This window comes from Monodon monoceros, unplaced genomic scaffold (assembly GCF_005190385.1).
Source record: "Monodon monoceros isolate NGI ecotype Baffin Bay Population unplaced genomic scaffold, NGI_Narwhal_1 Super_Scaffold_7, whole genome shotgun sequence".
Classification (NCBI taxonomy): Eukaryota; Metazoa; Chordata; class Mammalia; order Artiodactyla; family Monodontidae; genus Monodon; species Monodon monoceros.
Genome location: NW_021703784.1, coordinates 57,637,187 through 57,662,379, shown reverse-complemented (window position 1 = coordinate 57,662,379; position 25,193 = coordinate 57,637,187). Strand labels below are relative to the sequence as shown.

Below are 25,193 nucleotides of genomic sequence, written 5' to 3'. Positions count from 1 at the left end.
TAAAATCTTAAAAGCAGCCAGAGAAAGAGATGCATTACTTTTGAAGTCACAATAATAAGACTGATAGCTGACTTCTCATCAGAAACAATGAAAGTCAAAAAGAGAATAGAATGTTATCTTCAAAGTGCTACAAGAAAATCCTTCCCTAACCTAGAATTCGATAGCTGCAAAAACATCCTTCAAGAATAAAGGAAAAACAAAGACATTTTCAAACTAACAAAAACCAGGGTGATTCAGCAGCAGCAGACCTGCTATAAAAGGAATACTGAAAGAGTGTTCATAGATAAAAAGGAATGGTCCTAGACGGAAGCTAGAAGATATGCATCAACAGTAGAAGTAAAGGTATTCATACAATGAAATACACAAAATACATACATACACAAGAATAGTCATATGGTCATTGTTTCTAGTGGCTAAAACATTAATACCCAAATGTCTGTCAACATTCCTACATGGTATACTATACTGCAATGAAAGTTATAAAATAGACTTACACTCCCATCAAAGATGGAGTAATAAAGACCAAATTTACCCTCCTACCTGAAATAGCAACACCAAAATGACAAAAGGTAGGAAATAAAGGTTTTCAAGGCATTGGTTATCACGCAATGTTTGGGGTCTTAAGAGGCAGAGAACACACGTAAACCCTACCATTGCCCACACTGCCTGGAGAGAGTTTCCAGGCCACCATGCAGGCAGGATGAACCAGATGAAGCCTGGAAAGCCCCCTGGGTTGAGGAGATGGAGCTGTGAGTCTGAAGAGGCTAGTTGGCTAGAGTTTACAGGGCAGAGTGCCAGAGATGAAAGAGCTGCAGAGAGAGAGAATTCTGGAGATTTTCAGAGGATCTCCCTCATTGTTCAGCTGAGTTTTGATCAATGCATGCATTGGAGTCCTGACTCTGCCACTTTCTGTCAATCAACACACCTGTTTTGAGCACCTACTATGTGCCAAACACTGAGGAGGGATGTGGGAAACCAGAGCTGAGGCAGACCTGTTCCCGCCCTTATCAGGCTCCCAGTCTAACTGAGGAGAGAAACCACATGCACCCAGCAGGCACACACCGCCCGAGGAGTCTAAGCTGAGAGCCAGAGGAATGGTTCAGGGCAGATGTGAAGAGAAAAGAGGGTCCACTGTTCTAACCCACACCATCCCCTCCCTGACCCTGATCCCAGCACTGGACGGATGTGGGGACATAGTGATGTGGGAGACATAGACCAGCTCCCCAGGTCTAGCCTGCAGTGTGAGTTCTAGGTGGGACCTGAGGAAGCAAAGACTGCCATCCCTGGGAAAGGGGGAGAACCTTGGGCCAGGAAGTGGGAGCTGGTGCCCATCCTTGCTCTGCCTCCAGATCTTTGTGCAGACTTTCCGGGTCTCAGTTTCCTCATCTGACCCTGGGGAGGCTAAGCTCCTTTTACTTTGAAGGAGGTTTCCACCAGCTGAGCTTCTGGGCCTCAGTTTCTCTTGACCACAAAGGGGACAATAATCCCTGTCCATCCTTGGGAGAGCCTCCCAATCAAGAGATTGTTCTTTTCCCCCAGCTACTGCCAAGAGGAGATGAAGAAGCCCCAGGAGTTTGTGCAAAAGTGAGGGGACAGGCAATGATTGACTGTCCAAGGCAACAGGGGTGAGGCAAGTGCTTTCTGCTGACCCAGCATCTCGCTTATATCTCTGCCCAACTCCCCCCACCCCACTGCACCCCAGACTATTCCATGCTTCCTGCTTCCCGCTCAGTCCTATGGTTTCTCCAAGGATGATTTAGGAATGGAGAGTGGCAGCCATCTTGTCAGGAAGTTGCAACACCTCCGTTCTCACATCTACCCTGCCAATCTTCAGACTTGGTGTACTTCACGTCCTGTACGGACCCATCCCATTATGCCCTCAGAGAACAATGTGGCTGTGCCGTCTCTGAGCAGATTTCACTCACACAAACTCCCTGGAACATGGTGGCCTCCCAGCACACCCTCCTGTACCCTGAAGGCCTCGCCTTCCAGAGAACTCATCACCCTAGTGAGAGAGTGGACAGGAGTGAGGTTAGCCCCCATCACACCCCTCCCCTTCACATGCCCTTCTCAGACCTCCAGAGAGGTCAGGACAGCAAGGGTTGGGCGCCACCTGGTGGCCACGAGCTGCGCTACAGGCCACCATCCTCTTCCCCCTTTTCTCGTGCCCCACCCTCTCTGGCAACTCAGGCTGATCCCAGACCCTTCTCTGGGGCCCCAACCAACTTGCTCACCACCCCTACCCACCACAGTCCTGCGGAGGCAGATGGTGACCCTGCCCTCCTGAATCTCCTTCCTCTATCTCGGAGAAAGAGCCCTTGGAGAGGAGTCAGGCTCACACCAACCTTGGCCGATTACTTAAAACTCCTGAACCTCAAGCTTCTTGGCTACAGAATGAGACTAATAGTATCTACGCCACAGAATCGTGAGGTTTCTGCCCTGCAAACCAGTTCATCTGTACCGGTTTGCAGGGCAGAAATAGAGACACAGATGTAAAGAACAAACGTATGGACACCAAGGGGGGAGAAAGTGGCGCGGGGGTGGGTGGGGGTGGTGGTGGGATGAACTGGGAGATTGGGATTGACATGTATACACTAATATGTATAAAAAGGATGACTAATAAGAACCTGCTGTATAAAAAAATTAATTAAATTAAAAAAAATAAAAGAATCGTGAGGTTTCATGTAAAATGAAACCATTAAGTTGGGAGGGCAGGGCAGCCACTAGGAGCCCTGGGGCTAAGCCTTGGGTTCTCTAACCTGGTGAGGGCTGCCCGTGGCTCTGCAGATGCATGGCCCTCCTCCCATCTGTCCTCCCACACCCTCCTCCCACCCCCTCCCCTGGCAGCCCCAAACAGCTGCCCCGCCCATCTTCCCAGGGAGCTCACCTCCTGCTAGAGGCTCCACCCAACACCCAGTTGCCGGTGAAAGTGGTGCTGAAAAGCTGCCCGGGGCTGCTCACGAGCCGGTTCGTTTCCCAGCTCATTTTCCAGGGCACTTGCCAGTCCGCCCTCTGCCCTCGCCCCCATCCAATTGGTCCAATGCGTCTTGAATTCCTCCTCCCTCGCCTCGCCCAGGGCATGGAGCATCGCCCTAGAATGATCCCTTCCCAACCTCGCCCGCCCAGTCCTTGCTCTGTCCTCCTGCTGGAGCTTCTAAAATGCTTGTCTGAGCCACTCCCCACTGAAAACCTTTCCCTGGCTCCCCGCTGCCCACAAAATCAAGCTGAACTCCACAGCCTGGCATTCATGGCCCTCCCTGATCTGGCCTTGGCTCCCCCTCCAAGTCTCCATTCCCTGTGTGCCAGCCACTCCACTCCCCTTCTCCGTGCATTTGTAGGAGCAGGTCCTTCTCCCAGGGGTGCCCAACCCCCTTTGCCCGCAGGAAAATGCCTGCTCATCTTCCAAACCTTGCTGTTCTTCTCAGGCCCCTGCCTGGGACCATAGGTATCATGGCCTGTGTCTCCCCCACGGGGCTGTTAAGACCCTCCAGACTAGGGACAAGGATGAATTTAGCTCTGGGCCTCAGCGTAGGGTCCCGAGTGCATGAGGAAATATTTGTGAGTTGTTTAATTTGGTGGCAAGGAGGGAGGGCCTCGAATGGGATTAAATGTCCTCAAGGGAGTGCTGGGCTGCAGACAGCAGATGCAAGGGAGGGGAAGTAAGGCCCAGGGGTGGGTACCCAGGATGTGCTTCCACTTTGTCCAAAGGCTTGTGGAAGAGGACACACACACACACACACATTCGGGGTTGGGGGTCACAGGTAGAGGAGCACCTATGTCAGCCCGCACCGACGCTGGCTTCAGCTGGGCACCATTAGAATAGTCCTCCCGTGTCAGCTTTGGGCCAGGAACTGATTCATCCCCACCTGGGGGCCCACTGGTCAGCCTGGGTCCTGTGCTGTGAGAGGGCAGACAGACTGCGGGAGCCCAAAGGAGGGGCTGGGCAGGGGAGGGGCCTGGACCCCATGGCCCCAAGGGGAGTCTAGAGCCCTGGGACCATTCAGCCCAGAGGAGCAGATTCCAAAGCATGACAGACTGTGGGGCAGAAGAAGCAGACAGGCTCTGTGGTCCCAAAGGCACGGCTGGCACCCTGGGGCCATTGTGGGTGGTCTCAAGATGATCCTGTCTCTCTCCTCCCAGCCCTCCTTCTCCTAGGAAAGGAGAACCCAGTGCTCAGTCCCTTAACGTGCCAACCTTTACTGATCTGGGAGAGATGAACAGGGATAGAAGATGGAAGGGGTATAGGCAAGTGGGGAGTGGGGTATGGAGACTGTGCCAGTCAGAGCCTCCTCATGGTCCCCAATCTGGGACCTGCCCCTCTCTGTCTGTGCAGAAGCAAACACTCTCACAGCCAGGAGAGCAGGGAAGCCACCCCGCAGCCATAACCCAGGGCTGTATCTGAGGTAGAGTCAGACTCAAGGTTACCCCTCTGGCTGGATTTACAGGGACACAGACAGGCATCCCCGTGGCTCGGAGGGGGTTCAGAGGCCCAGGCCTCGGCTGTATGGGCACTCATGACTAAGGAAGGCCAGCAGACAGAGGGTCTAGGAGAAGTACCAGGTCACCTCCTCTAGGCAGCCTCCTTGATTGCTTCAGCCCCTCAATTCTCCCTTTCCAGTCCACAATCGCTGCCCCATGCTCAGGCCTCTGTATCTGCCATCCACACCTAAGTCCCTACTATCTGTCACAGGACTGGTCCGGGGATACCCCAGCAGGTCTAGGACTCCCCCAGAAGAGGGGCTAGGCAGCAGAGGTGGGACCTCCAGTAGCCTGAGAGTTCTAAAAGGCATTTGCCTCCCCCAGGGCTGTTTCCCCGCCCCCGCCTCCAACACCACATACAAAGTCTGCAAACAGCCCTGTGGGGGAGGGTTGGTAGAAAGAAATAGATTTATTCTCATGTACAAAGCGGTCAGCCCACAGGACCATATACAACAGTTGCACAGAGTCCTAGAAAAACGCATCTCTCTAAAGGCAGCTCAGAATAGGTAAGGCAGGTGGCCCCCTCCCCCCAGCCCACAACACTGTACTGAACAAAACAGAGAAAGGAGGAACCTGCGGCTGTGATGACCCCAGAGGCCCAGCCCTATTGGGTCTCCCTAGCCCCGGGGCACAGGTGGATATGGCCTTGAAGAGGAGACAAGCCCTACCAGGGCTGAGGCCAGGTTCCCCTCTGGCTGCAGGAATGCAGGAGGGGCTCGGGCTAAGGGGGTGCACTCAGGGGGCCACTGAGGGACTCAGTGCTGGCTCTCTGCCCCAGGGGTCCAGGGACACTCCATGGCCTCTCCTGGGACTCCACAGAGCTATGGGGACTTTGATCTAAAAGGGGTCTTAGAGAATGGATTGTCTCACCCTCCTGTTTCATCCAGATAGGGGAAGGGACTTGCCCAGGGACAGCCAGGATGAAGCACTGCTGACCCATGATGGGCCTGCCTCCCAGCCCAGGCATCCTTCCTGCCCACTGTTCTTATCCTGCTTTCTTCCTGAGCCCCTCTCCCAGAGCACTGAGCTGCCCCCCTGGCAGCTTCCTTATGGGACCCCTTCATCTCCTCAGGTCCCAGTCTCCACTATAAGTACAGTGGCAGTCCTCAGGGCCACCTGTGGCCCCATCGCTATTTCTAGTCCTCCAGCCAAGCTGATGACTGTCTCTAAGACCCACACTCTGCCCACTCAGATGTCTCACCTTCTTGCGTGAGGATCCTGGGGGGCAGGGGGTGTCCTCAGAGGAAAAGGGCACAGATCTGGTGGGGCAGAAATGGGGCCCAGGAGAAACCATCCAGGCTGCCTCGGAAGAGTGGCCTGAGGGGGGGCACTTGCCAAGGTGTGGTCAGAGGTGCAGAGCAGGGCGCACTGTTCATTGTCATCCCTGTGCTCTCAGAGGACAAATAAAGTCCTGGTGAGGCTGGAAGTCTTCCATTATACAGACGAGAAAGCTGAGGCCGTGGAAGGTCGGCCTTGCCCGGGGTCACATGGGAAGTCCTGGTCTAGAATCCAGGACCCGTGGCTCTGGTCCCAGGGCATGTGGCCAGGCCAGTGGAGAGTTGTGGGAGGAGGCCTGGGTGAAGAGGAGTCCCAGGAGGGACTCACTCAGCATCGAGGCTGCAACAGCCATTGATGGGGGCCCCAGCACCATCCAGGTCAGGCACCTCATACTCCTCGTCCAGGAAGTCCAGCGAGTTGTTGCTTGGGAGGCCGCGGATGGTGAACTTGTGCGACACTTTGGTCCAGTGCTCACGATTAGAGGCCACACGTTCATACAGCTCTGCTGCTTTGGGGAACAGGTCCTGCAGCAGCCTGGGGATGTGAGGGCGCAGGGTAAGAGGTCAGAAATTAGACTGTGAGCAGCAAGAAAGATTAGGGCTGGACCACAGGTAAAACTTCCACAAGAGTATGAGGCATAGGATGGGAAGCACAAGGAGAACATGGTGGTCTCTTTCCATAAGGGACCAAGGATGAAGTGAAGGGCCCATTGAGGGGCAAAGCAGGAGAGGTTGTGCCCAGAGGCAGGGAGTGGATGAGCTGGAGCAGAGCCAGGCCAGCCCACCACTTGTGTCTGCTGTGACAGCCACAGCCAGCCCCATCCCACCCACCCTGCTGTCCCTGGCTGGGGTCCCTAGCAGGCCCCACGAGATCGCTCACTTGTAGATGGGCATTGCGATGTGCTCCATGAAGCTGATCTGCAGCTCGGGGATGTAGGCCTTCTCACGGTCCATCATCTCCATTGGCCTGTTGCCCATGGCCTTCTCCTGCAGGCATCAAGTCGTCAGGCCTGGCCCTCTCCTTCCTCCATAAGCACCCGGATCAGGCTAACCCAGCCCTCCCGGGGCCCAGGCTAGGAACCCTCCCCCAACCTGGACACCCTGCGGTCACTCCCCACATACCAAGTCTCCTTGGGAAAAGAACTCTTTGTAGATCAGCTCCTGAAAGGTCAACACTCTCATTACCTCCTGTGAGTGGGATCCATCCACCCACGCTCCTCCACAGCCCATTCCCAAGGGGGCAAACTGAGGCACTGTGACCTCAGGACCTGCCCTCACCATCTCCGGCCTGGCAGGGGGATGGGCCCCAGATGGGAAGGAGTGGCTGGGTTCTGGCCCACCTTCCACCAGCCACTGATTTGCTATGAGTGACCCCCCCAGTGAGTCCATGCCCCTCCCTGAATCTCCCCACCTGTGGTCCTGAGGGGGTCCAGGTTCCTGTCTCCCCCACAGGCTGAACTCAGCACAGGGAGGGTGTTCAGGCTGCGGGAGCCACACAGAGCCAGGCAGGGAGTACAGCCTGCGCCTTCCCAGGCTGGGGCAGCACTTACGGCAATCTTCCTCGTTGTCTTCCAGCCCTTGGTCTGGTCAGAGAGGTCACAGGAGGTCATAAGGAGGCAGAGAAGGAGGCTGTGATGCTGCTTGTTGGTTCGGTCATAGCCCACTGTTGGGGAGAGAACGGGGTCAAGGAGAGGGCCCCAGCATCCTGGTACCCTCTCTCGGAGGGCAAGGCCCCAGGGCCCACCCCAAAGTGGTCCAGGGAATTCAGCACCCTGGATGGGAGCCAGGGATGTAGGGCTGGGTCTGCCTGCTGGGTTGATGCCAGAAGGGGTGGATCTAAACCCCTGGGGATGCTCTCCAGGCGAATCCCCCTCTTGGTGGTCCCTCCCCATCCCTGAGGCCTGGGCTAAAGGCAGGCACCTTCGGCCATCTTTTGGAGATCCTTGAAGATGCGGAGGTGGTGGGCCAGGTCTGTGGCCAAGATGATGTCCCGCATCAGGTCCAGCATGCGCTGATAGTCCTGGGCCAGGGCCAGGGGTGGGGGAGGGTGTCAAGGCCTCTGACCAGACACCCCACCCTTGCCCCCAGACCTCAGGAACCTCCACCCCTCGGCTTCACTCCTTCTCCCGTCTCAGGCCAGCTCCCAGCTCCCATTTCCTCACCCCCAGCCCCACCCCCGGCCTCATCACCTTCCGGGAGAAGTGGTCAAAGATGTTGCAACCGTGGGTGTTGAGGATAGCGATGGCCTGAGCGAAGTGGTGCCTCTGGGGGGAGAGGAGTGATGGGGGTCCAGCTGGGGTGGGGGGCTTCCCTCCTCACTGACCCCAAGAGTGGGAGCAGGCCCGGCCCAGCCCCAGCCCCCAAGGTGAGCTGAGCAGGCAGAACTGGGGAGTCGGGGGTGCGGGGCCCGTTCCCTTTCTGGGCTCTGTTTCAACCCTCTCTGTGACCCTGGGCAAGTCCCTGGCCACCTCTGAGCCTTGGATTCCTCAGCTGTCACATGGAGGGACACAACAAGGTAAGCTCTGAGGGCCTCTCAAGCTGGAACGATTCTGAAATGATCCCTCGGAGTCCTGGACACTAATTCACGCAGCCAGCATTTGTGTGCTGACAAGGAAGGGCGGTGACGAGGCGAGGGCAAGGACCCTGTCTCCTGATGCTGAAGGGCTGTCACTCAGAGGAGGGGCAGGTAAGCCCAGGGCATGGAGGGCAGAAGCAGGGCTGCCACCATGCCTCCCAAGAGGAAGCAAGCCCCTCGTCTCTAGGGGTGTGCAAGCGGGAGCAGCTCTGGAGGGGGCCTGCGGGGGCCGCGTGGGGCAAGGCGAGCTTGCAAGTCTGACTCCCACTCTGTGCCAAGCCCTCTGCCAGGTGCAGGGAACTCAGAGATGTCCCCGATTCTGTCCCTGCCCCCAGGAGCTCCCATCGGGGGCGTGCAGACCCACCCACATCAGTCTAGGGCAAAGCTGAGTATGATGGCAGGGAAGCCTGTGCCCGGCTGGGCGGGGAGGGGGTTTCACAGGGTGTCCCCAGACATGCAGAGAGAAACATGCTAAATGCAAGTCCTCCCTCGGCAAACCTGGGCTCAGGCGGAACCTGCTGCCTGATTCGTACCCCCAGCCGCACCTGCACCCCTAGGGCCAAGCCCATCGGGGAACAAGAGCCAGGCGTGCCCTGGGGGTGGCTGCAGCTCTCATAGCCTGTCTGAGGAGGAGGGCTTGGGAGGGGGACGAGCTGGGCCACAGTCTAACTTAGTAAGTCACTGGCTTTAAGGGGACAGTGGAAACGGGGATATTGGGCAGAACGGTGGTACCTCCATGACAGAACCTTCTGAGCTGTAGAGCGCGGCCAGCACAGATTTCTGGAAAAGCCCGAGAAAAGTCCATCACTCCTCACATCCAGAGGCAAGTGCTGCCGTATTAGGCTCAGAACTGCCTGCTCCTCCCGCCACCTCCCAACGCCTGCAAGAGCCTCCTACCATCTCTAAACCGGCTCCTGGCCTCACCAACTCCCGCCTCTCCCCAGGCTGGAGCGCAGAGACTCCCAGACACCTCGGGAAGGGTGCCCACTGTGACGAGGGCAGGGTCTCACCGAGGCCACCTGGAAGGAGTTGTTTGTGCCTCTGTGGTCCAGGTCGTGACACATGCAGGAAATAAACAAGGCAAAGATCTCCATGTCCCTGGTTGGGAGGAGACACAGGACAAGGAGGTCAGCCACTGCTGCCTCCCCACACTTCCAAAGGAGGGCCAGCTGGACGAGACGTCCAGGATAAGGGGAATAGCTCAGTGGTTGAGTATTTGACTGCAGATGTCCAGGAACCGCCTGGACAGGAGCTCAGGACACCTGGGTCCCCTTCTTGGAAAGGAGCCTTGTACCTTTCTAACTGGGCTGTTAAGAGGGTCCCGTGAGGCAGTGTATGTAAAGCCTGCCACACAGGAGGTGCCACCCTGTCCCAGGGAAGGGGACCCCACCAGCTACCAGATGGGGGGAAGTGCAGTCACTCACTCGAGGTAGTTGGCGAGCTCCAGGTTCTTGTAGAGCAGGTAGCAGAAGTGGGAGACAGAAAAGGCGTGCATCCAGTTGTGGTAGGGTGGATCCCGGTAGCCCTTCTTCACCATCAAACAGAACCTGGGGGAGGGGAGAGGGCAGCACAGGGGCCTCAGGCTCTCCTCCTCCAGGAAACCCTCCAGGCTCTGCCCTGCCCCATTCCTTTCCTATCCTGTGGTCCCAGTGTCTGTGAACTGCTTCTCACTCACAGGTCCCCCCCACCCTCACAAGAGTGGGCCTCCCCTAGGCATCCTCAGACAGTCCTTCCCAGAGTGCAGGGGGCAACGGATGTGAGAGTAGAGTTAGGAGGGAGGCAGAGACGGGGCTGCCTGCACGGAGGGGAGGGCTGGGGACACACACCGGGCCAGCGTCGGGCAGTCAATTTTGTAGTTATTGATGAAATTCATGTCCTGCAGCATGCTGAGGATGGCCTGGAGAGAGTGGAAAGGAGGGATCAGAGGCATCGTCAGTTTCAAGATGGGCCACCCCACCCCCAGCCTTGGCCCTTCTTGGAGCCTCCAACATTTTGGAGTCTTGGAACTTGAGATCTAAACTAGAGAACTATAAAACGGTAGAGCCAAGCACTCTCGGAGCCATGAACTTAGAAATATGACATCTAAGAACTCTTGGAACCAAGTTCACACAAAATCTTAGAAAAACAGGGAGGGAGGTGCCAATCCTGAGGCCATCGTTGGTTCCAGTCCAGCCCCTGGCCCCTGGGCAGGCCCTGTGGCCCATGCTGGCAGACCACATGCCCCCTCCATCTCTGAGGAGACTCTATAGCCTTCTTTGATGACTCTGTCTTGCCAGGAAGTTCCTATGCACATCTAACTTCAATCTCCGGCTGTACACTCTCCACCTCCACATTCAAGTGGGACAGGCCAGCTCACCATGGAGGTGTCATCCTCGGGCAGAGAGCGAGGAGTGTAGGTGAAACAGGCAAAATTGGAGTCAATGGCAGCCACAGGCTGGATCCCATCATGGAGAAGTTTGGTGTATTCATCGTCAGAGACCTAGAGGGAACGAGCCGGGGTATTAGAAGATGGCCTGCACCCAATCCAACGTCTTCAACCTCAACTTCCCACAGTGGCGGGGACCTCCCACTCAGAATGCACACCAGTCGGGCCATCCACTCCACGGGTTATCACTGGGCAGGAGGACACCGCCGTCCCCTCACCATCCTGCAGCCCACCCACTAGGCCTCCTTTCCAGTGACCACCCTCATCTGTAACAGCCTATCCTTGTCAGAGACAGAGAACACCTCTTCATGACAGCATAGGTAGCCTTTCATGGACAATAAATTAAAGATTCCTTCTTTTGGGAGGACCATCCCAGAGTCTAACCTCAATCCCTCCTGCTACAGCTTTGACCGTAGCCACAAAGTCTGTGACACTTTGGTTTAGACACAGATGAGAGGAACGTTCAAATGAACAATGACCACCACATACTCTGAATTAAAGTCTGGGACAGCTTTTCTAACACAAGGTCTGGGAATGGGACTGCCCAGGAATGCATGGCCACTGTATTTAAGGGGTATGTCAGAAGGCCCCTGGGTGGGCTTCCCAGCCTTCAGTAATTCCCAGGATGGGAATTATCCCTGGACATTGGGAACACCTGGCCGAACCAATTCTTCCCTGGGCTAAGTAGTGCTGCCAGCCTTGGGGCTGAACCAGAAACTGCTTTGAAGGCCGGCTGCCCCGAAGGAGAGCAGCAGAGCAAAAGGCGAGGCATTGCTCTGGGTCTATCTTCTTTTTTTTTTTTTTTTTTTTTCTTGCGGTACGCGGGCCTCTCACTGTTGTGGCCTCTCCCATTGCGGAGCACAGGCTCCGGACGCGCAGGCTCAGCGACCATGGCTCACGGGCCCAGCCGCTCCGTGGCATGTGGGATCTTCCCGGACTGGGGCACAAACCCATGTCCCCTGCATCGGCAGGCGGACTCTCAACCACTGCGCCACCAGGGGAGCCCTGGGTCTATCTTCTTATATTCAGGAGAGGATGATAAGAAAGCCCAGCCTGTCTTGGGCGCCTGAGGATTTGGGGAGGCAGGGGAGGAAAAGGTGGGCTACAGGGGACCCTGGGGCCCTGACAAGGAGGGCAGAAGCTCCGTGCAGGGCTCACCTTCATGTGGTACATCATCATCTCGTTGGCTAGGTGGCTGCGATACTGGGCCTCATTCACTTTCTTGTATAGGAGGGACTGCGGGGAGAGAGGGAAAGATGGGGCTCAGGCAAGGTGGCTGTGAAATCTCAGAACGTCCAGGACTGGGACAATGGGATCAGATAGAACCCCTGCCCCCTTCCTGTCCCATGCTGGGCCCAGTCTGAGCCTTCAAGCTCCAGCCCAGAGTAGGGGGCCCCCTCCAACTTTCATCCAGACCTCCCCTTGCCCCTCCTTCCCAGTGCCTCTTAGCACTTGAGCTGGCACTTGGCACACTCTCCTGAGCTTGTCCCAGGTTTCAGTGATGGAACCTGAGGCCCACAACAGAGAGACAGAAGCAAGGAAGGGGGACAGCGTTGGGGGCCTAGGGGTTGGATTCCTGGGCCAGAGCTGCCAGCCTTGGACAATGAGACCCAACATATCCCAAAAAGAATAACCAGGAGCTTGGGTTGAGGTTGCTTCCAGAGAATGCAGGGAAATAAAACAGATCTCCCATAGTCCTGGGAGGCTAACTGTACAGGACAGGAAGTAGTATCTCTGATTTTCTGATGGGAAACTGAGGCCAGAGGTGACCAGTAGGTACTGAAGATTGCACAGCAACCCAGCAGCAGGGCTCTGAGCCCCAGGGCAGGGCACGGACCCGTCTGGACAGAGCAAGGAGAGCCAATGTGGAGAGAATAGAGGGTCCTGCACGCCCCTGTCCTCCTCACATGTGCGATGCTGATGCCACAGTAGATGGAGAAGGCTGTCGCCAGATCCTCGTCAAACTTGCTGAACCATGGTCCGTTGATCTTATTTACCAGCTCGGCCACACCGATGACCTCTGGGGACCAAAGAGGGGCTAGGATGAACCAGTGGATGTGTCCGACGGAGATCTGCCCTCCCAGGGTGTCCTCAAGGGACATCACGTATTTGGGAAAACCCATCCCTTCAGCTTAGGGACACTAGGGTGGTGGAGAAGGCTTGTGGAATGTCCGCTCGGCTCCGCCCCATCCTGCTCAGGCCCCGCCCCACCCCTCCTCCCGGAGCCGCCAGGACCACGCACCCTGGTTCTCGTTCTTGATGGGAAAGCAGAGAATGTTGCGCGTCCGGAAGCCGGTGCTGTCGTCCACACCGCGGTAGAAAAGTGGGTGTGCATACGCGTCCGGGATGTTCAGAATCTGGCCCGTGGTCGCCACGTGGCCCGCGATGCCCTGGTCGGCCGGGATGCGGATCTCATAGCTCTGCCGGGCCAGGGATGGCGTAGAGAGGAAGTTGGTGGCCGGTCGCAGAGCGGACCATCAACCATCGGGCCTGCTCCACAGCGCCCACTGCGTACTCCCGGCCCCCAGGACCACGGCCACACCCTCCCTCCTCAAGGCCCTGCCTCACCTCATCATCCACCACGCCCCCATCGAACACCTTGGCCACCAGCTCGTTCTGATCCAGCAGGAACACAGAGCATCTGTGGAGAGATGGCTTTGGTTCACAGAGCTCTGACACCCCTCTCCCGCCACCCCTCTCCTGCCACCCCTCAAATCTCACGACTAGAGGCAAAGCCTGGATTTTGAGGCCTGGAGGGAGAGACTCTCCTCAGAGCTGGCTGACTCCAGACATCAGTCCAGATCGATTATTATTTTTTTTTTTTTTGTGGCGCCTACTCTGTACCAGGCACTGTGTTAGGAGCTGAGGACCCATGGCCAGCAAAGTAAGCCCCACCCCTGCTGTCACTTGATGTCACAGTCTAGTGAGAGTCACAGGCATGAAATAAAGAATCACAGAAAACGTGATGGGGTCCCACAAGAAGACAATGGAGGGGAAAAAAAGAGCGGAGGAAAGAAGAGGTCACTACTGAGGCCCAAGGCCTCTCTCGCCCCACCCCCGGGTGGATTCACTCACATCTCAGCATTGCTGAGGTTTCTGGCCTCTGTGATGATCTCCTGGAGCAGCACAGAGACGTCATCTGTGGGAGCAAGAAGCATGGGGAACAGTGGTGAGACCAGGCCGGAGTGCTGAGGCCAAGCCCGCCCACCTCCCCTCCTCAAAATGCCACCCCCCCACTCCCACCCCACAGCCAGGTATGAAGGAGGGCAGTGCACTCACCCAGGTGAGTGAAGAGGTTCTTTGCCACTTGGAGAAGAGCCTGGAATGGAGAAAATAGAAATCACAGGGAATCAGGTTGCAGGGGGTCACCCTCTCCAGCCTCCTGCCTCCATCAGCTCCAGGGTCTTCTCATTCCTCCCCTAGGGCTCTCTGGACAGACTGGAGGCTGGCAGAGTCTAATTATATCATTTGGCTACTAAGTGAAGGAGTGGGAGGAATAGCCCCAGTGAGGGTGCACAGACATCCTGAGTCTGAGGTGCGCATGCACCTCCAGCTCTAGCCACCCAGCTGTTGCGGTGATGTCCAATCTGAACACTAGAGGGCGATCGCATACAGTGCCTGCAGCCAGAGGTGCCGTCTTGAAGAGCTACTGTTCTCCCTTTTTTTTTTGGCGGTACGCGGGCCTCTCACTGTTGTGGCCTCTCCTGTTGCGGAGCCTCCGGACGCGCAGGCTCAGCGGCCATGGCTCACGGGCCCAGCCGCTCCGCGGCATGTGGGATCTTCCCGGACGGGGGCACGAACCCGTGTCCCCTGCATCGGCAGGCGGGCTCTCAACCACTGCGCCACCAGGGGAGCCCTGTCCTCCCTCTTTAAGAGGCCGCCAGAGCATAGGTAGTCTCCCTGCCACCAGCCCCCAAAGACATGGGCTTTTCCCTTGTGGCTGACTCGCTGGAGCTGAGAGCTGGGCAACGTGGTCTCCGAGAGAGGCACCACTCACCTGGCACTCACACTTGAGCTTCTGCTCCTTCTGGAAGGCCAGGGTGCTGGTGAGGACCGTGCTGGTGTAGTGAAAGCAGTGCTGGATCACACGCTCATCCTGGTCTGTGAATCTGGCAGGGTGGGGTGGCGGGGGTCACCGGCGAGGGACAGACCACAGGCTGCTTGCCCCATTCTGCCTTACTTCCGTTCCTCCAGGAAGCCCACTTGGAAATCCACCAGCAAACTCACTCCTCTGCTGGGGCTGCTCACCGCACAGGTGGCTTGGGCCAGCTTCCCCCTCAGACTGGGGGCTCCTGAGCGGGGGCGGGGGGGGGGGGAGTTCTAATCCTCCTCTGACCAAAATGTGTTTTCTTCCTCAGGCTATTGCTTCTCGAGGCCAGAGCCATGTCTCCCTCCTCTGACTTTAGACTTACCCAGACTGAGGTTGAGTCTCCTCCCTCAGACTGGGGCTGGGTGTTCTCCTGCTCTTCTCCAGGGGCCCCTCCAGCCTCAGGGAGGGGCGGTGGCACTGCCCTGTCTTTTCCAGCTCCTGTCACTGTCCTACCCTCCTCCCTGCACTTTGCAGGCCCCGATTTGGTGCCTCCACAAGTCCTATGGTGCTGTGGGCAGGGCAGTGCCCATCAGATTCATGGAGCTGGCTCACAATGGACAAGATCAGCCCCAAATCCTGAGGAGGTCATTCAGTGGGGTCACCAGATGATTTGTCACCAGGGAGCTTGGTGGGACTGGATGGACCAAGCTGGAGGTGGGACCTGGGCTGGGGACGTGGGTAAGCCTCTCCAGATGGGGATCATGGGGAGATGCAGCATTCCTCAGAGATTCTGACCATTTCTCAGCCCCCAGATTTCCCTGCCTAGTCCCTTCCCCATTTGGGGGCTGCCTTCAGTGCTCCTCTCTGCCGGGGTATCCTCCACGCGTGCTCGCTGTCCAGTGATTTGGATCCAGACCCCAATCCCCACCACCCTGTGTCTGTCTGCCCACCTTCCTTCTCGTGGCATTTGAGCCCTCTCCATCTAGTCCCACCCACCTCTCTCCCCTCTTCTATGGGCGTCTCTCAGCTTTAGCCACAGTAAGATCCTCATCGTTCTGAGAAAACCTCAGGCTCTTTCACACCTTCATGCTTTTTCCCACACTGTTCGCTCTGCCTGGAATACCTTTCCCACCCTCCTCCCTCTACGCCCTAAAAATAAACATCAAGTCTTGAAGGCAGGGACCATGACTGTATCATCCCCTAATACAGAGCCTGGTACAGGGGAGATATTTGGAAAGTGTTTGCTAAATGTCGTAACTGTACCTCTGCCCCTGCCACCCGCCCCATCGCACTCCCAGCTAAAGGGATTCTGGAGTCCCTTTTCTCTGGGCTCCAGGCAGCTTCTCTGCAGTGTCTGCTCTGAGCTGAGCACCACCTTGGCTCATGCAGTTGTTCAGCACTCACTCCCTTAAATATGTGGAACCCAGAGATGACCTTGCCCCCTGCCCTGGGCCTCAGGGCTGTCACCAAGTCCCCATCTTGTTTCCCTTCTGATACCACCTCTCCTCCAGGTCCAGGGCCACCTCAGAACCCAAGGCTACAGCCAGCAGCCAGAGGTCACAAACCCTGCTGGACCCTCCCCTCTGGGAGCATAGGGCCAGACACAGTAGGTACTCAATGTGTGTTTACTGAATGGCACAAATGCTCCCACCACTAGGATGGGACAAATGACACAGATCCTACATCCCCGCTGCCTCAGCAGGTTCTGCCTTGTCCCTGTCTTTATTTTCCCAGGCCCATCCAACTGCCAATAGAGCTCCATGCTGGCAGGTCCTGCTACTCAGATCTCTGACACCCAGATCTCTGCCCCACCCCTGCAGGCCCCATCCCTGGGCTTCTGACACTCTCTAGTCCCAACATCTCCAGTCTCCACTTCCTGCAGGAGGTCCGAGCCCTCAAACCCAGCCTGCTTGCTTGGGCCGCAGGGGCCAAGCATCTTGACAGCATCTCTCTGCATCCTGGAATCAGAATGCAACCCCTCACCTGCCTACTACACCCTACTGCTAGGCCTGCTGGACCAAGTGTGGCAGCATTCACATTCTAAAGCTGCACCCAGGACAGACACGGCTGATCGATCACAGCACTGTTTCTCACTAAACTAATACAATGCTTCAGGCAGCTGCTACCAATTAATGAGTTGGTGTGGGACATGAAATCTATGATACGACTTCTAGGCCTCAGATCTGACCTCAGTTCTTGAGATACGGACTAAGCTTGTTTACCTGACCGTGTGTCCTGCTTACCCCTCTGTTTCACACGATTCCTACAGCTGCCCTGTCAATGCCTCTAAGGACCCTCAGCTTAGCCCAGCCCCCATGCCTATTCCCTGAGTCACTGTCCACTGGGTCGGTGATGCTCTGCGGGTCCCAGAGAATTCACCCATTCTAGAGCTCATCGCTCCTCCATCAGGCAGTTCCCAGCAGAAATGCCAAAACAAAGGATGGCAAGTGGGGGAAAGGCCAGTAGCAAAAAGTGGATAATCCAAACTGCAGGAAGTGGGCAAAGAGAAGGGGAACTCGCCTGGACCGCAACATGATTTTACAAAGTCAAAATGGAGCAGCGGCAAGGGTCTATCGCTCCCATAATCTCACAGTCTCTTGCACAGACAAACCATTCAACCTACCGCTGCTGGAATAGTAAGTACTCCCTTCCCAGTACCCTTCCCGCGCTGTTACCCTAGTCGAGCCCCGCCTGGCCTCTCAGCTCCATCTCCTGATCCACATCACTCCACCCAGACTCACAAGTCTCCTCCAAGCTTGTTGAAGGTGCAGGCCAAGGCCACCACCTGGTCAGTGGCCCGGCTGATGACAGGGACACAGAGCATGGCCTGCACCTCGAAGCCCAACATGCTTTGCAGCTGTTGCACATCCTCCTGCAAAGGGGAGGCAAGGGGGAGGCAAGTCAGGGCAGGGAAGGAGGAAATATGCTTCCTTCCCCCGCCCTCCACCACACTCTGCAACAGGAGGGGCTGAAGGGCTCATGCAGGGTGGGAAATGCTATGACATGCGGTGGGGTCTTGTCTCCCCCCATTCCTAGGCTGCCCTGGCCCAGAGACTCTGGCCCTGGGGACTGGGCAGTGGGCTCTCCCCTTGGCTCCCCGCCAGTCCAGCCAGGCCATGGCTTACAGAGGTGAGATCTTTCAGCTGGATAGACTTCTTGTCTTCCACCACCTGGCCCAGTCGTCCCATCGTCAACTGGGGGAGTGAGGAGAGCCAGTCAGGGCCCAGCTCTTCCCAAGATCAGGCGATGTCAGACCTCTTCCCCCCCCCCAAGTCTGGAAGTTTCAACTACCTCTTCAGTCAGTCCAAACTGTGGATGGAGTCAACACTGAGGAGTGAGGGTGGGGTGAGGGTGGGGGAGTAGGCTCTTGACCAGAATCTCCTATGGAGGACTTGAGGGTCTTCCCTAACTAGGAGAAAGGAAAGCAGAATCCAAGGATTCTCACTGATCTTAACAGATTCTAAGAGAGCCAAATCCAGAAATACTCCAACAGAAGTGAAATGGTCGCAGGTGAGTCTTTCTGTAGACTGTGAGAGATTTCTCCTAATGGCTCCTGATCGTGAGAGGTTGTGATCTCTCACAACATTTCTAAGTAGACCTCAAGATCCAGATAATTCCATCAGATTCCAAGAGATTCTAGCAGATCCCAATCTCTCTGGGCAGATCCCAGGAGAGCCTAGACGACTTTAACTGCTTCTGCAGACTCCCACACAGGGGGTGCGGGACTCACCGGAAAGCTGATTTCTTCCTCCAGCACTTTATCTCCAATCACCTGATGGGCAGAGCGAGGTGGACTGGTTAAGGATGGGCAGGGTTTTTCCTCTCAGAGACCCCGGTCCCTCGCCCTGCTCCACAGTGGACCTGGGCCCTCACCTTACAGGAAAGCTGGAGACTGTCCTCAGATACCAGCAGGAGGCAGCAGCGGGACGCCTGGGTCTCCTGCTGCAGCTGAGAGGGAGCGACACAGCGAGAGGCTGACCGTGGATCTGGGAGCAAACCCACTCCCCACCCTCTGGCCTTTTTGAGGTTCCTCGGGTAGGTGGGGAAGAGAAGAGGGGCAGGACACGGGACTCTGAACTGAGATGGACGGCTCACAGGGACCTTGGTCCCAGGAGGGGCACAGGGACTCACGTATTGGAGGACTTTGAGCTGCAAGGAAGAGGCATCCAGGTCGTAGAGTTCCCCTGCAATGGCGGGGCGCGGGTCAGAGAGAGAGGGCCCACAGAATCCCCCAAGGGTGCGCGCCACCCTCAGGCCCCGCCCACCCATGGGCCCCTCCCTTCCAGGTTCGACCCCGCCCTTCCCCGCCCCCAAGGACCTGCCCCAGCCGGGTCCTCACCGCAAAGCTGCAGGATCTTTCGGTCTTGGTCTGTGTACGGAACCCCACCCTTCTGGTCTCCCGCCGCCCCCTCTGGAGTATTCTGGACCGCTTCCGGGGCCGCGCTGGGCCCACGCTGCTGCAGGGCCTGGACCCTCTTCAGGGCCACCAGGGTCTGGGACGGGCAGAGCGGTCAGCAAGCCACACGCCCCACCTTTATCGCCCTTTGCTCGAGCCCTTCCCTCTGCCTGCGGTGCCCATGGCCCCCACCCCCCACCTGCGTCCCAAACAACTCATCCCTCAGCGCTCCACCCTCCTGTGGACTCCCACTGCCCCCAGAGCGCCCCTCGGTCCATGATCAGGTAAGTACAGGGTTTGTCTCCACGCCTAGCCCCCAGACTCTTAAAAGGCAGAACAGGGTCAGATTTCTCCGTCTCTAGCACCCATGGGGAGTCGTAAGTTCTTGTTAAAGTCACAAAATCATAAAATCTCCAGGAAGAGCCTCAATATCATTATGTAGATAGTCCTTCCTAAGTATTAAAATATTTGACTCCCCTTATTTCACCAGTACCCTCAGTAGGTCAGTGCTATCCTTATCCTCATTCTCAGATGTGAAACTGAGGCTCAGAGAGGTTAGGTGACTTGCTCCAGGTCACACAGCCCAGAGGTAGTGGACTGGAACCCAGGTCTGTCCATCTCCCGGGCCAGATCATCTTCCCATCAGTTGTGATGAGGGTCTTCAGCAGCCCTCATCCTACCCCGGCCCTACCCCCACTCACATGCTTCTCCACGGCTTGCAGGCTCCACTCCTCACTGTCACTCAGCTGACCACAGTGCACCTGGAGGGGAGCGACAAGGGGACTAGCTGTGACCTACCTCCCCTAGCCTCTTGTCTCTACCAGAGTGCCCTCCCCATGCCCGGCACACACCTGTCCCCACCAACACATACACACTCCAGTCTGTGGGCCTCAATAAGCCCATCCTCTGACCAAGCAGATGGCTTCAGGAAAATCCCCTCTTCCAGGAAGCCTTCGAGGGCTAATCCAAAGAAGTGGAACTTTGCTGATCTTTGCCTTTTCAACTACTGTTCCATCTACAGCACAATCCAGGTGTATAGTGAGGGAAACGGGGTGACCCTGGACCCCTCTCCATCTCTCAGTCTATGGAGCCCTTCAGGCCCTGATTATGGAATCAGTGGTATTAGCCTCAGCCTCCCAGCTCCATTCTTTCTGAGTTGGGATTTGAGCTGCCCCTAAGTCTGGGGTAGGGGAAGAGGGCCACCGTTTATGATGCATCTGCTGTGCCTAAAGAACTTGGGAGGATGAATGAAGGAATGAATGAATGGAGTGATAAGGTGCTTTGCCTTGCATGTGATTCTCACCAACAAGTAAGGCAAGCTTCCACCTTGCAGATGAACCAAGGCCCAGAAAGTTTGAGTGACTTGCCCAAGGTCACAGAACAGAAAGTGGCAGAGTTGGGACAGCACCACCCACTCCCTCCCCTTCTCTGCCCACACCTTCCCTTCTCCAGATCCCTTCTCATCATCACACCCATCACCCTGTCCCTCTCCAACTTCCCTGTGTCAGTCACCTGGAATCCCCTCAGCCCATCTTTCATGCTCTGTGAAGTCCCTTCTCCCAGCCCTGCTTGGGTGCTTGGTGAGGAAAATGAAGGGGGGAGCACTGCAGTCCCTGCCAGCAAGCCTCCCCACCTGCGTCACCAGCTTCCTGGGCACCTACTCAGAGCTGCTCACCACCTGCAGGGCTCACCACAGTGCTTGCACTGGGGTCCCCTCCTTCATCCTCCCTCCCCACTCAGCAGCCCCTGCCCGCCTCTGCTCTAAGTCCCCTGCCAGGAGCAGATGGAGAGGAGGAGACCAGCAGGTGCTCAGGAAGCTCACAGTCTGGCTGGGGTGGGATGGAGTGGTGGATGTGATGAAGGGGGTGCAGAACTTCATACCTGAGGAAGAAGGAGAGGGCAGATTGAGTGGATGGGAACTTATAGGCTGTGGGAGCTCAGAGGGGGAGGGCACCTGGGGGCCTTCCAGAACTGGGAAGACAAGCAGAGCCCGGAGGCGACATTGCAGGCGGGAGGCTGTCCTGGCAGTGCTGGGTAGTAGGTGGTATGGGGAGCTGAGGACCCGGGCAGTGGTGTGGTCCATGGTACCACAGGGCGGGTGCAAGTCTAAGGAATTGGACTTCAGCTTGATTGTACTGGGGATCCACAGCAGGCTTTAGCATCTGCGGACCATGGTCTACAAGGTAGGGGGAGTTGCGGGGAGCAAGACTGGAGGCAGGAAGACCTGGAAGAGGGCTGGGCCGCCAAGGGTGGTTTGAAGGTTAAGCTCTGGATGAAGCTCCATCTATGACTCCTATAAGACAGGTTGTTGAAAGGCGCTGGGAGCATGGTTCATTTGCATATGGTTTACAGAAACGTGGGCATTTTACTGTTAGTAGATGGGGGAGGACATCCTTCTTGTTCTTTCCACCTGGACTCATCTCTCAGGAAAAGGGAAAGTTGGGACCTCTCTAGGGCTGTGGACTTCCTGGGCTGGCAAAATAGCCTGGTCCCAGTACAGAGCTGGGAGACTGAATGAGAGCCTCAGAGGGTTGGAGGGAAGGAAGGAATCATGGAGTCCTCCTCCACCCACTGGACGTACCTCTCTGTGCACACACTCCTGGGCTGCCTCAGCCCATCCCTACCCAGCATGTGCACAAACACACTACACACTTCATGGAGACCTTTAGCGCCCCCCAACACACACACACACACACACACACACACACACACACACACACACACTCATACATTCACTGTCCCATAGAGATACTCAGGCATGTGCGCACCTGCACACACATAGACACACACACAGTGCAGTCACAGACTCGAAGACATCCACACACCCACACCCACAGTGACTGCCATCCACACGTGCACATTCATACCTGTAAACAGGATACTTGAGTTCACATACCTGAGAGCCATGCACATGCTTCTGCCCGCACCCCCAACCGATATGCAAACACAATCACCAGCACACACACGGCTCCCTTCTAACCAACAGAACATACTCTTGCACCTACTCTTGCTAACCAGGGGGTGGGTCTGGGGCCCAGTGGGAGCACTCAAGAGTGGGCACTGGAGCTGCAGAGAAGGTTGAAAGCCCAGCACAGCTCCCACCCCCCACCCTCACCAAGTTCACCGTGGCTAATGGACACCACACCCCCATGTAAGGATCTGGTGTGCTGGCACAGCTCGGGGGAAGAGTGGGCGCAAATCACACATCAAATGCCTGAGACGAAGGGCTGCCTGCTCCTCAGAGGGACTTATTATCCCATAATTGAAAAACAGAGCCAAAGACTCTTTCCACACGAAGAATCTGCAATTAAGGCACCTTGACCTGTGAGCTGCAGAGTCCCAGAGCTCAGCCAGGCAGCCCTGCACAGGGCAGCATATTCCTCAGAGAGCCCTCCGCTGACCCCATCTCTATCAGGCCCCAACAGTCCTTGCAGGGCCTGCTGGTTTCCTTGCTAGCACTTGCCATCATTTGCAATTCTCTCTTTATTTTGTTCACTTGTTTAATGTCCAGCATGCCCACCCCTCCAGACTGTACGGTCTGTGAAAGCAGGGCCCGTCTGGTCTGTCTCGGTCATTGCTGCTGTGTTTGAAGCACCAGTGCACAGTGCCTGGTGGTGCTCAAGAAATATGCTTTCAATTGATGGCTGGGTGAGTGGATGGATGGAGGGATGATGAATACAAGAGCAGAGACCCAGAGAGAGGAATGGGGCTTGTTGAGGAAGGAGCTGGTGAGTCAGCCCTCCCAAGAGATCTGTCCTGTGGCACCCCCTTTCCCCCTCTAGACCCTCAGTCCTCAGGATCTGGCAACAGCTGGGAGGTTTGGGGCTGCCTATGCTGCCTCTCAGAGGATGTGAGATCCTGTGGCCCCAGGAGCATGGGGGTGGAGCAGCAGGACGGGATCCGTCAGATGTGTGTGCACCGGGGAGGGGGTGTCCCTCAGAAGAACATCTCTACTTGAGTAGGAAGGCTCAGGCTTGGAGGAGAGGCAGATGGCAAACAATCCAAATACCTTTCAAGAGCTCTTCACTGCCCAGGGTATTTGAGAAGGTGAGGGGACAGTAATCGGGAGCTTCTCTTGGCAGCCAAAGCCACAGGTAGCATCTTGCTCACCAGCATGCACCCCCCTTCTCAGCCTTGCCGGGATCACACTCTTCCCCCAGCACTCCACCACCCTGCCTCTGCTCATGCTGGGCCCTCTGCTGAGAATATCCGTCTCCTTCTTCTCTGCCTGTTCACCCCCTACCTGTGTCCCAAAGTCCCACTCAAATGCTGTCTGCGCTGTGAGGCACCTCCTGGTGCTCCAGCCTCTGCCACTAGAGCTCCTGCTGGCTGCATTCTTTCATTTGGCCAGTGGTGGTCTGAAGGTGACCCTGCCTTCCCCCAGACTGAGCTTCTAGAAGGCAGAAATGGGTCCGACTCCTCTCTCTGCCCCAGCACCTGTCCTGGGACAGGGCCCAGAGCAGAGTTTTGCTAGGGTGGGGTAAGTTCAACTGATCAGACCCTTCCTCTTCCCAACACACACACGCCTTTCCTACCCCCAGGAGAAGGCTGAAGCCTGGACTCCCAGCCAGACCTCAGCCACGGTGAACAATGGTCACAACGACCATCCTCCTGCCCACAAGACAACCTTCCAAGCATCTTCCCATTGCAGGGGCTGCTTCCTTGCTGACCCAGCCCTCGCAGCCCCAGCACAGGAAGTCCTTCTAGGAACCTGGCACCCCCAGACCCCTTTCCGTCAACAGAGGTGGGCGACCAAGTCACTGCCTACCACGGCGCACCTCTGCACAGTGAGGGCACGAATGCAGTCCTCCTCCAAGCCACCTGCTCTGGTACAGACTGGGACCAAAGGAGGGAGCGAAGCTGCGCTGAGAACGCGGTGCCAACAGCAGATCCGTTCCCTTCAGGGAACAGAAGCTGGGGGTGGGGGAGCAGCTTTCGGGAGAAACCAAGGGGGCCGCATCCCCCTCAATCAGGCAGATGGGGCGCCGAGGAGACCAAGCCAAGTAAGTATCCCTTCCTTCCCCTCCTCTCCCCGCGGCCGCCCCCCACGCCCCCCGCCCTCCCCCGCCAGCAGCTGGGGAAAGGTCAGGCGCCTCGGAAACCTTTAATTCCGTTTTAATGAGGTTGGGGGGAGGCCTCCCCCCCCCCCCCCCCCCGCCCACGCCGCGGGCGCACCGAGACCGGCTCATTTATCTGTCCGCGCCCCTGCTTGGGGTGGCGGCCGCCTCCGCGGAAGTCGATCCCCAGTGAGGGCGATTTGGGGGCGCTAACCCTTCGGTTCTTAGGACTGGACAAAGATTTTGAGCGCCCACTTCCACACGGGAGGAGAGACTGGAAGAACCTCAGAACTCGGACTCCGCAAAGCTCGGCCAACCCCACGGGGGAGCCCAAAGCGGGGAGCTCCGCGAGAGAGCAGCAGGGGGGCGCCCTGGCCCAATTGCCCGCCCAACTCCCCCCACTTAGGGTTCCCCCCCTTCCAGCTGAGGCCCCTGCCCCTCTGTCACCCACCTCAGGAAGCCCGCCCCGTTGCCTGGCGTCTGTCCCAGCCTCGGACATAGGTCTGGCTGGGGCTGGGTGCCTTCCCAGGAGCCCTGCCCCGTGGGCCTTCTCTCCTCAAGCCGCCTAGCTCCAGCGACCCCAATCTCTGACTGACTTTCCCACACTGGCTCTGTCGGTGTCATATCTGTCCATCCCTCCTCAGTCCTTTCCCACCTCGCTGCATTCGTGCCCTCTTGGGACACTGCCCCCAACCCATCCTGGAGGATACCAAAGAGCAAGTAGGGTCAGGGCTGTTTCAAGGGCTCCGTGGTGGTAAGAGTCCAGATGGGGCTTGTACATCCTTCCGCAAGTTGCTGACTGGGCCCGCGGCTTCATTCTGCCCATTCAAGGTGGGGCAGAGGGCTCCTCCCAGGCTCCTCCCAGATCCCCATTTTCCCCAGCTCCAGCCCAGCATGCTACTCTCAACACACACACACACACACACACACACACACACACACACACACACACAC

The 25,193-nt window shown here is 57.0% G+C and overlaps 1 protein-coding gene across 9 annotated transcripts in view; it reads right to left on the bottom strand.

Annotated features, from left to right (window-relative positions):
- The window catches only part of PDE2A (phosphodiesterase 2A), a 101,616-nt gene that overhangs the window by 2,628 nt on the left and 73,795 nt on the right, over positions 1 to 25,193 (bottom strand). For 3 of the 9 annotated variants that reach the window (XM_029208855.1, XM_029208853.1, XM_029208852.1), the window contains 25 exons: positions 19,884 to 19,943; positions 19,126 to 19,279; positions 18,918 to 18,970; positions 18,660 to 18,734; positions 18,517 to 18,558; positions 17,912 to 17,980; positions 17,528 to 17,658; positions 14,754 to 14,865; positions 14,036 to 14,075; positions 13,832 to 13,895; positions 13,325 to 13,397; positions 12,999 to 13,176; positions 12,664 to 12,776; positions 11,915 to 11,992; positions 10,688 to 10,810; positions 10,158 to 10,228; positions 9,756 to 9,878; positions 9,342 to 9,429; positions 9,064 to 9,111; positions 7,946 to 8,020; positions 7,677 to 7,776; positions 7,307 to 7,419; positions 6,879 to 6,917; positions 6,637 to 6,743; positions 4,870 to 6,291 (listed from right to left, as the gene is read on the bottom strand). In XM_029208855.1, the coding sequence (XP_029064688.1) occupies positions 6,081 to 6,291; positions 6,637 to 6,743; positions 6,879 to 6,917; positions 7,307 to 7,419; positions 7,677 to 7,776; positions 7,946 to 8,020; positions 9,064 to 9,111; positions 9,342 to 9,429; positions 9,756 to 9,878; positions 10,158 to 10,228; positions 10,688 to 10,810; positions 11,915 to 11,992; positions 12,664 to 12,776; positions 12,999 to 13,176; positions 13,325 to 13,397; positions 13,832 to 13,895; positions 14,036 to 14,075; positions 14,754 to 14,865; positions 17,528 to 17,658; positions 17,912 to 17,980; positions 18,517 to 18,558; positions 18,660 to 18,734; positions 18,918 to 18,970; positions 19,126 to 19,279; positions 19,884 to 19,943 (2,340 nt within the window). In that variant the 3' untranslated portion in view covers positions 4,870 to 6,080. Of the gene's footprint in view, positions 1 to 4,869; positions 6,292 to 6,636; positions 6,744 to 6,878; positions 6,918 to 7,306; positions 7,420 to 7,676; positions 7,777 to 7,945; positions 8,021 to 9,063; positions 9,112 to 9,341; positions 9,430 to 9,755; positions 9,879 to 10,157; positions 10,229 to 10,687; positions 10,811 to 11,914; positions 11,993 to 12,663; positions 12,777 to 12,998; positions 13,177 to 13,324; positions 13,398 to 13,831; positions 13,896 to 14,035; positions 14,076 to 14,753; positions 14,866 to 17,527; positions 17,659 to 17,911; positions 17,981 to 18,516; positions 18,559 to 18,659; positions 18,971 to 19,125; positions 19,280 to 19,883; positions 19,944 to 21,004; positions 21,064 to 25,193 lie in introns of those variants that run through there. The other 6 variants (XR_003791522.1, XM_029208847.1, XM_029208849.1 and 3 more) reach the window with 4 other exon arrangements.